We start from the raw sequence: 9,479 nt of genomic DNA on the forward strand, positions 1-9,479 counted from the left end.
GAGCAGACAAAACACTGAAGGGCTGGATGGAAATAATGCAGAGAAAGGCTCTGTGTCCCCATGTAAACCAGCACTGCTCCCCTGCTGGGCTGCTGCCTCCTCTTCCAGAGCAAAGGACCCGAGCAGTGCTGACCACTCATAGAGATGTGCCTGTGTAAAATATCAGAGAGAAAGTCCCAAAGCCTGGGATTTGTACCTGAAAGGCAATGAGTCAGGAGGGGATGGGGAAATAACAAAAAAGGGGATGGGATGAAACATGGTAAAATAATGGCCATCCAAGTTATGATAGATTTGGGAGTCTATCTTTTCCCAGTCTTTGTCATGGGAGAAAAGAAAACGGTGAAAATGAAAAGCTTTCAGTTCAAAACTGAGAGAGGAACCATTTTCATGCAGTGAATAAGCAGATCCGAGGACTGATTGCCAGAGGAAGTCAGAGAGTACAAGGAAACAGGGAGGTTTAAAGACAGACCAGGCACACATCTGAGCAGTGAGAACATCCAGGCTGGTAACAGGCAGTACTGAAAGTGTTACCCACAGGAGGAGAGAGCATCCCATTGTGTGTGAGAAGAGAGAGCAAACCACTGTCAGGCACTGAGAAAATATGATGTGATCCTGATGGATATTGGATTGCCCCTCAGCCCCACGGGGGTTAACCAACCTTTTCTCTACCTACATCTGGCAGAGAGAGGTGATTGAGCTAGACAGATCAGTCCCACCTGAAAGAAAGAATTGCAGCATTATCATTTGCCTAGGCATATGCTGGTACCACGCTGGACTGTCTTGCTTTATGTTGGTTCTGCTCCAGGGTCTGCCTGAAATTGCATGCGATGGTTGAAGCAGACAAGTCTATCTCGCAGCTCTGCTGCACTTCTCTAGCATTCAGTGGAGAAAGGGGTGTCATTTCCAGTAAAATACATGAGTTTAGCTGAGTAGCTAAAGAGCTGTGGAGTCCAGACTCCCTGGAGTGGGCTAGTTGTGACTTTGGGGTGCCGCTGCGCTACCTGCAGCCTAAGGATACCCGAGTGCATTCACTGCCTGCGTGCCTGAACCTCTTGGGGAGGGAAGGTGAGAGCCACACAGCAAGAAGGTCTGTTCATGTGCCTGCAGAAAATCTGGCCTGGCTGTGGTGACCTTCTCTCAAGAGAATCTTCTATCCTGAACACAGAGCAGCCACAGCCTGGGGACCAATATGGGAGAAATCACACATATGGCTCTTGTTACTAATAAGTGTTTCTTCTGGCATGGCATTCTATGGCTGTTCAAGAGCAGTACCACAGTCCTCCATGGCTGTTCAGAGGAGACGTGAAGAGCATTCTCTGACTGCATGAAACCTAAACATATTCTTGAGAGGTAGGGCCTGGCAGAGTGAGGCTTACATTGCTAAGTACATCCTTAGCAGGAAGAGAGTGACAAAGAGCCATAATACCACTTGTAGATCTTTCAGGAAAATGTGAGGACTTAAGGAGTAAATGAATGAATGAACAAGGACGGTCAGATGGGAGAGAAAAAGAAAAGAAGGCTCTGAAATGCAGCAAAAAGGAGAGACTGAGCCTGTGATTCTTCCTTCTCTACTGGCATTTAATTTCCCCTTCCCCGCTGTGAAAATGTCAGAAATGAACAGGCAACTTCAGTAAAACAGAACTGAAAGAGAAAGAGAAGGCAGCAAAAGCCTTAGAAATGGCTTCACACAGGCAGAGGTACACCTGGCTCCATCAAATAGGCATGATCCTCCACAAGCACACACAGAGGTCAATGGGGTTTTTTTGTCACAGGAATTTATTTTAAGTCCTAAAATGAGTTTCTAATAAGTTAAAATGCTCAAATTGTGCAACAGGGCAGTGAGCAGGGCAGTGCAGGGAGACAGAGAGGAGAAGAGAGTGAGCATGGGGGAAGAAACACTGTCAGACTGCAGGGGAGATGGATTCCAGCCATGTCCTGCATCCAAGTGTTCCACCAGAGAAAGCCTAAGAGAGAGGCCATGAAGGAGGGGCAGAGAGTGGGACAGAGATGTGGCACCAAAGCAGGCAGTAGCTACTGGCTCAAATACCCCCAGTAGCTCCAAACCATCTCTGCTGCTGGCCACCCGACTGCAGTGGTGAGTTTGCCTTGTCCTGGCTGCAGCTTCCAGCCCCTCTGCAGGTACAGAGCTCCCAAGGTCCCCTGCAGTGCTCATGCCATCCCTAGACCCTCCTGAGAGGTCTGCATGGTGCCCATCTCTCTCTGCGTGGCACACAGAGTTTCATCCTCCCACGCAGACTGGCCCCAATATCCCTGCTTCCATCAGCACTCCGTTTGCTGCATCTTCCCTTTCTGGTTTTCCTCCATGGGCTTCCAGGGCACATTGACTGCAAACATCCCTTCCAGTGCTGGGAAGGCAGGAGCCCGTGCCTGCGAGGGAAACAAGAGGCTACATCAGACACGGGAGAGAGACTGAACGGCACGAGCCTGGGCTTCTCCCTGCCAACATGCAACTTCTTCTGGGGAGGGCTGGCTCAACACGACCCTCCGTGGTGTCATGGGCATAAAGGATAGCAAAGACAGGACATGCCTAAGGGAGAGCAAAGATCTCTGATCTGGGCAATGTCAGGTTTGATGGTATGTCAGATTTTACACCACCTCTTCGGAGAGAGGTAATAAAAGCATGAAGGCTTGTGCAAAATGAGGTAAGAACAGATTAAAGGCAGAACCACCATCACAAGTGACTTTCTAGAGAGAGAAAAAGAGGCAGATCTCAGAGCTCCTGATAGCAGTATAGGGTTGCACACAGACAGCACAGCAAGAAGGATGAGATTAGTTAGAGAATAGCATGGTAGGTGTGATCTCGGCTAAGAGGAAGGGACTGGGGTCTTGCTGACAGGTTTCTGCCAGGCTGAAGGGAAATGAAAAGCACAAGTCTTCAAAGACCAGTCATTATTGGCACAGAAAGTGTGAAAGTGCTAATGAGTTAGGCAGCTGATAAAGTTGAGGAGCCTCATTTGGAAGAAAGAGGATGAGAATATCATGCAAGACACAGCTATTTTAGGAGAAGGGAGCATTAACCTGAATGACAGGATCAATGAAATGCAACATTACTGATCAGACATTGATAGGAGCAGGGAGTTGGAATAGGAATTCCTAATGTGTGGGCTACAGCCCATCGGGTGTGCGTGATACACCGCGGGGAGCATCCAGTTCCCAACCAGTGCAGGAACAGCAAATGCAATCTCAGAGGATGCCAGCAGAGAGAGGGAGAGAACCAGAGAAGAGCTGATATCTCTGCCCGAGGCACCTCATCTGCACTCTGGCGGAGGACGAGCCCAGCGGGGAGTCTGTGCAGAGAAGGGTGTGAATCACAGAATCAGAGGGTGGCTGGGGTTGGAAGGAGCTTTGGAGATGATCCAGTCCAACCCTCCTGCTAAAGCAGGGCCATCCAGAGCCGGTGGAGGAACACCCATGGATAGAGGACCACGGGAGCCTGGCTTGCTCAGCACAGCAGGGCCATGGGGGCACATGCAAATGCTTTGGGGCGGTGAATATCCTGGTGGGATGAGAGCTGTTTAAGCAAACAGCTGGACATCCAGGTGTCCTATTTCCTGCTAGCTGAGGCTTTACAGGTGCACTCAAGGGGTTCCAGTCCAAGGTTTTGGGCCAGAAAGGTTGGTTCTGATCGCCTTGCCCTGGACTTGCACACTTCAGAGAGTCACACGGAAATTGTAGATTTCTGCCTCATATTATCCTTTACCATCAGTGCTGATTAAGGATGGATGACAAAGAACCTGTCACGAGCTGCGCTTGCACTACCCACAGTGGTTTTTTAAAAAATTTCCACCTTGCTTCTTTTGTGATGCTGCCAGCCTTCAGTCTCCAGCCACTGGGACTTGCTAAGACTTTTCATCAATTTTGTCACATCCCTCGTCTTCAGCTCAAGGCAGTTTCAAGGCTCCCAGCTCTTTCACCAGGGTAAGCTCTTCCAAACTTACCTTGCTCTGATTGCCCAGCCCGTTCCCCACTAGAATTGTTGTTGTGGGCCCTTTCTGTAAGGCTAAGTAGGAGGCAGCTTTATCACAGCTACCCCCAAAAGGTGTCCCTTGTCTGCAAAAGGAAACCCTGAAGGATGATTTTGCCATGTTATTAATTTGCAGAGCAATAATATGAGAACTGCAGAGAAACGGTCTGACTTGTTTGCACAGTTTTCTCCAGTGATGTGCTGGGGAAGGATTAGTCCTGGCCTGGTCTTGGGAATCAAAAAGGCAAGGTACGAGGTAGAGTTTTCAGAGGACAAGATACTGGAACAAGCTGAGCAAACGAAGGGCATTAAGTTGCCAGAAGCTGAGCACTGAGGTGTGAGGGCTGAGCCAGAAACAACAGCCCCACATCAATATCAGTGTCTGGGCACCAGCAGGCACTGATACAGAACAGGAGATGGTTATATTAAAGCATCCAGCTAAGGAATGAGAGAGGGGACATCTACAAAAGCCTGGAAATTAGCCCTCCTCTGCTACTGCATGGCTTGATCTCTGTGGGAATAAACATGAAGCTTTTCAAAGCCGGGCTGTGATTGTCCCTTAGGAGGTTTTCTTCCTTCTCTGATGTGTCTGACCTGTCCCCAGAGGAATGCCATGGTTAGCCAGACCTGCCAATGCCCAGGGTACAGCTGTCCCTGTGTGTCCATGACACTGTCAGCAGGTTGCTCCAGCCCCATACCTCCTCTGGCCACTGTGTCCCCAGGACCTTTCCCTGCTGTCTCTGGAGCAATAAGGTCAAAGAAATAAAGGTCAAATTAGGGTGGATACGCAGGAAAAAATAACAGGAATGGGGTGATGGACACCTACCCTTTTTTGCAGGGCCAGAGCCACAACACAAACGGCAAGCAGGAAGAAGATGGTGAGTGTGAGCCCAAAAGTAATCTGCCCACTTAAGATAGAGGGAGCGCTGGAGACCTGGGCACCTGTGAGGAGGAACCACAGTTAGGAGGGAAGGGATGGTTGATTTTGCACCAGGGAAAAGGTGGGACTGCACAACAACAGGCAAAATAGGAAATAGTACAGGGAACTGGAAGGAGCAGCATGAGGAACTGGTGAAAGCTAAGAGAGGATGAGAAGAAGATGGGATCCAAGGGGAGAAGGACAGGATGAGGCTGAGAGAGGGAAGGGCACCAGAGAGCTAAGTAGGGTGAGAAGAAGAGGTTGTTTGCAGACCCATGGGGGACAGTACCTGTGATCTGCAGGTCATACTCCACTGCTCCCAGTCTGCCTTCTGGGCCATACACACTGCATTCCCAGGTGCCTGTGTCCTTTTGTGACACTTGGGGTATTTCCAAGGTAGGTCCCATCCTGGAACTGTGGCCCTCCAAGTTATGGGAAGTAGCCACAGCCAGCTTGCTCTTAGTGGGGGCTGGGTCAAGGTGCTTCCACTGGAAATGTTCATGTCCCTGGGAGTGAGTGAGGCGGCAGATGAGCAGCAAATGATTCCCCTCAGAAACAGGTCCTTGGATGCTTGGAGTCACTGTGGCAAAGGGAAAAAAGTAACCTCAGGAAGGACTACAGGCATGTCCACATCTCTCCCTCATCCATCCTTCTTCTATTGCACCTCTACTACTTCCTCTAAATTTTTTTTTTTTTGTCTTTCTCATTCTTAAGAGGAATAATCAAGTCACCCAGGAAAACCCCTGATTCCCGCAGAGTCCGGTGCAGTGCAATGCCCCGAACAGAGATCTTGTTTCCTGCCTTGGGGTGGGAGCCCATGACCATTGCACTGACAGGTAGGGAGGTTTATCTGCACTGAGGGACCCTGGAGGGGTGAAGCACCTCCCAGGCTCTCCTCTCACCTGTAACCACGGCCAAGGTGACATCCCTGCTGATTGTCCTGTGTCCCACAGAGACAGTGCAGCGGTACTGCCCTGCATCGCCTGGCCCCACCACAGGGAGATGCAGGGGGAAGCTTCTGCTGCTCAGATTCTGGGAGATGCCCCAGTCTTGCTGATGTCCTCCTGCAAGGTGGCTCCACTGGGCTGCCACCACACTCATCCCAAAGGCACTGGGAAGGTAGCTCAGGCTGCACGGTAGATTGGCTGCAGAGCCAGCTGCTGCGTAGACCACAGGGCTGGCTGGGCCATCAAAACCTGAGCCAGGGAAAGAAGACAACATGAGGTGGTGCCTGGAGAGAGCTCCTCAGAGAGGTGACAGACCTGGGAAGAGAGGACAAGGCGGAAACTGGGAAGCTGGGGCCACTGGGGTTAGTCAGTCACATCAAAGGGATCAGCCTGGGGGTGCTGGGGTATCAGAGGTTGAGCTCACCTAGAATTTGCAGGTTGAATGTGGCAGAAACGATCTCCTTATCAGAGTACCGAAGCTGGCAGCGCCAGGAGCCCGCATCACTCATGGCTGGATGGAGGATGGAGAGAGTCCCGGGCAAGGAGCAGAAGGTCCTGGAGGTGCGGCCTGGGTGCTCGCTTTGGAACCAGCAAGTCTCCACAAGGCTGGCCTGGTGGCTGGAGTTGCAGCTCATCAAGAGCAGCTCATTTTCCATCACAAGACTGGGTGGAATGAGGGTTACTGCAAAAAGAAGGTTTTGGGTTGGGGGGTGAGCTAAGGTCATAGGGGAGCTACCAAACCAGCCCTTTGTGCCTGCACTGTCCTAACCTTGTCCCTTCAGAGCTGAGGGCAGACAGCAGGAATATGCACTTTCCAGAGGGCGCTGCCTGTACTCTCACCTGTCAAACACAGCATCCCCGCCCTATCCCACCTTTACAACCCCCCCCGCTCCTAAAATCAACATTCTGCAGGTTTTCCATCCTCTCCTACCTGTGATCACCCCCAGCTCCACGTGGCAGCTGTGGACTTCTGTCTTATATTTCACCTGTGCCTCATACAGCCCAACATCCTCGCTCCGGACGGGGACGATCCGCAGGGAGAAATTGCCATTGCGTAAGGCGGGGTCCTGGAGGGACACCCGGGGCTTCATGAGCAGTGCTGTCTTCTGGAGGCCCGAGTAGCCAACTTCCAGCACCACGTGCGGCTCCTGGTGCACACTGGAAGCAGGACAAGTGAGCAGCTCATGCCAGAGGCAAACGTGAGATTGAGGGAGGGGGCAGGAAGGAGGGACTATGGGGAAGGAGGAAAAGGGCTCAAAGGGCCTCCAACCTCCGCAATTCCCCCAGAAGGACTCATATCTCTTTTGGCCCTGGCATACCTTCCCCCATGCCGTTTCCACAGCACAGATATCTTGTCAGGCAGCTGCTTGGAGCTCTCCCTCATCTTTCTGGGGCTCAAGTGGCATGGCAGCACGGCCGAACTCCCCTCTCTGACCCACACCTTCTGCTCCCTGCTTCTTCCCTCTGATAATCCCGGTAGGATGTGGCAAGCTGTAACAAGGATGGAGAGTTGAGCAAAGAGTGGGATTCAGTGTTATCCCACTCTGAGGTGGGGATGCCATCTTTGCCAGGGTGGGTTAGAATACAGCATATCTGGCCACCTTCTGTGGAGTTGTAAGGACAGAAAATCTCCCTTCCAGCCTTTCCAGGGATCAAGTAACACCTAGACTCAGATTGCTGAGCTACTCTGCCCTCCCCATACGTTCAGCCCCTCTTACCAGTGAAAGGCATCAGAGTGAAGGTGAGGAACAGCACCAGGGACACCAGTCTCATGGTGGCATCCAGGAGAGGGGCTGCTTCTCACTCAGGTCTGTGCTTAATGAGGTCCAAAGCTTGAAGAGATCAGCAAAAATGAGGCATGGGCAAAGAATCTTGTTAGAGGAGGTGGGTGAGCACAGAGGGGTCAGTGGGATATGCTTGCTGTCATTCTCTCTCTCTCTCTCTCTGATCAAAGCATTTCCCTAAATGCCTTTATATTGCAAGTGGGCAGCAAATTTCCTCATATCACTAAGAAGATGCGTCACGACCAAGAAACCAGTACAAGCCTGAGGCACGTGAGGGCAGAGGAGGGAGGGACCAGAGACACTGCTCTAAGCATCTTTTAGTGGAAATTCTTTGGGTCGCTGTTGTTTTTCTCACAAGTATCGCTTCTATATAGCCAGTGGAAAAAGTGTAGAAGACACTTCCCAGCAAGTACCCTTCATGTTTTTCTTTCATCTCTTACCTTTTTTGGTTTGATCTTCCCGTCTCTTACAGATTCTCTCTAATTCTTTCAGGGCTTTTGAGAACACATTGGTCTTTTTTTCTGCTGTTCTTTTTTTTTTTTTATTATTATTATTATTATATTTTTTTTCCTTCTTTAGTCTTTCAAATGTGCTGATTTCTTGGCTTTTTCTCATTGGTCAGTTCACAGGCAGCATGAGGAAAGGGTCTATGCAAAGATCCAACCAGGACACATGTGACTCATCAATCTAGAGTCCAGGGCTGGTATGGGACACAGCTGAGGTGGTCCAAGGAGACCAAGGGGAGCATCCAGAGAGAAAAAACAAGCACTGCAAAGAGGGGCTGCATGCTGTGGCACTCTGTGGCACTCTGAGGAAAGACCCCTCCTGCTCCAGCAGCTCTGGGGGGAACACAATCGAGCTCATGTCCTAGCCCCCATGCAGCTGCTGACCTTTGCACAGGACAATACATTTCCATCCATGTGCCTCATCCTGGGGCCCCTTCTTGTCTCAGAGAACCCCCACTGTTGTGGTTCACAGTTTCCAGCAACCCACTGGCTCTGACTCCTTTGGACTTATCAGCCCTTCGTGACAGGTGTCATGAAGACACCCAAGCCCCTCAGTGGCTCACCCACCAAGGGCTTGGGCTTTTTCTGAGGCTGAGGGAAGGAAGGTGACTCATAGTGGCCACTTCTTGACTGTAGAAGGAATTCTTTCTTGCTCTCTAATCTTCCTCAGCTGTGTGGTGAAGGTGGAGGATGAAAGCCAGTGCTATGCTTCCCTTCAGCAGACCTCTGTTGTAGGGACAGCTCTCAGGTCTTTCATCCCACGTGGCTTTTGAGCTTCCTGGGTAGTGGGACTGATGTACAGATGCAACTTTGTGTGTGCCTCCATGCCCCTGAGGGACTGCTCTGTAGTGGCCCTTCGTGCCCCCTTGTGTGACACAGCCCAGGGGATTGCATGAGAGAGGAAGAAACAAGAGAAGATGGGGGAGAACTTGTGACAGTTGTCAGGAGGTGTTTTTTCCTCCTTTTGAAGAAAAACAGTTTGTGGTGACCAGCTCAAGCAGAAAACATCAACCTTTCTTTCCCTTGAATCAGCAGCACAAGAATGGTGTGAGTGTGTGGGTGAAGAAGAGACAGAGACAGAGACAGAGACAGAGAGACAGAGAGAGAGAGACAGAGAGAGAGAGAGATGGAACTGTGGTGGGGAGGCACATACAACTCCACAGTCCAGCACCCTCTGCTGCCCTTCTCCTGCCTTATTTTGGGGGACACACCGAGCTCGCTGCTCTCCACCTCCATTTCAACCCTGCCTGCACTCGTAGCCTTGGCACCCTGGCACTGTGCCCCTGTCGCCCCCCAAACCATCCTTAGTGGGATGTGTACTCTGGGAAACGCTTGTCT

The 9,479-nt window shown here is 51.0% G+C and overlaps 1 protein-coding gene across 1 annotated transcript; it reads right to left on the reverse strand.

Annotated features, from left to right (window-relative positions):
* Positions 1 to 1,788: 1,788 nt before the first annotated feature.
* Positions 1,789 to 7,764, reverse strand: LAG3 (lymphocyte activating 3). Its single transcript, XM_058860533.1, has 8 exons — positions 7,570 to 7,764; positions 7,171 to 7,342; positions 6,783 to 7,009; positions 6,276 to 6,533; positions 5,807 to 6,100; positions 5,194 to 5,484; positions 4,812 to 4,927; positions 1,789 to 2,388 (listed from the first exon to the last, which is right to left on the reverse strand). Exons 1-8 carry the CDS (start codon positions 7,622 to 7,624, stop codon positions 2,281 to 2,283), a joined length of 1,521 nt encoding a protein of 506 aa, XP_058716516.1. The 5' UTR covers positions 7,625 to 7,764; the 3' UTR covers positions 1,789 to 2,280.
* Between the last annotated feature and the right edge of the window lie 1,715 nt (positions 7,765 to 9,479).

Source organism: Poecile atricapillus, chromosome 1 (assembly GCF_030490865.1).
Source record: "Poecile atricapillus isolate bPoeAtr1 chromosome 1, bPoeAtr1.hap1, whole genome shotgun sequence".
NCBI lineage: Eukaryota > Metazoa > Chordata > Aves > Passeriformes > Paridae > Poecile > Poecile atricapillus.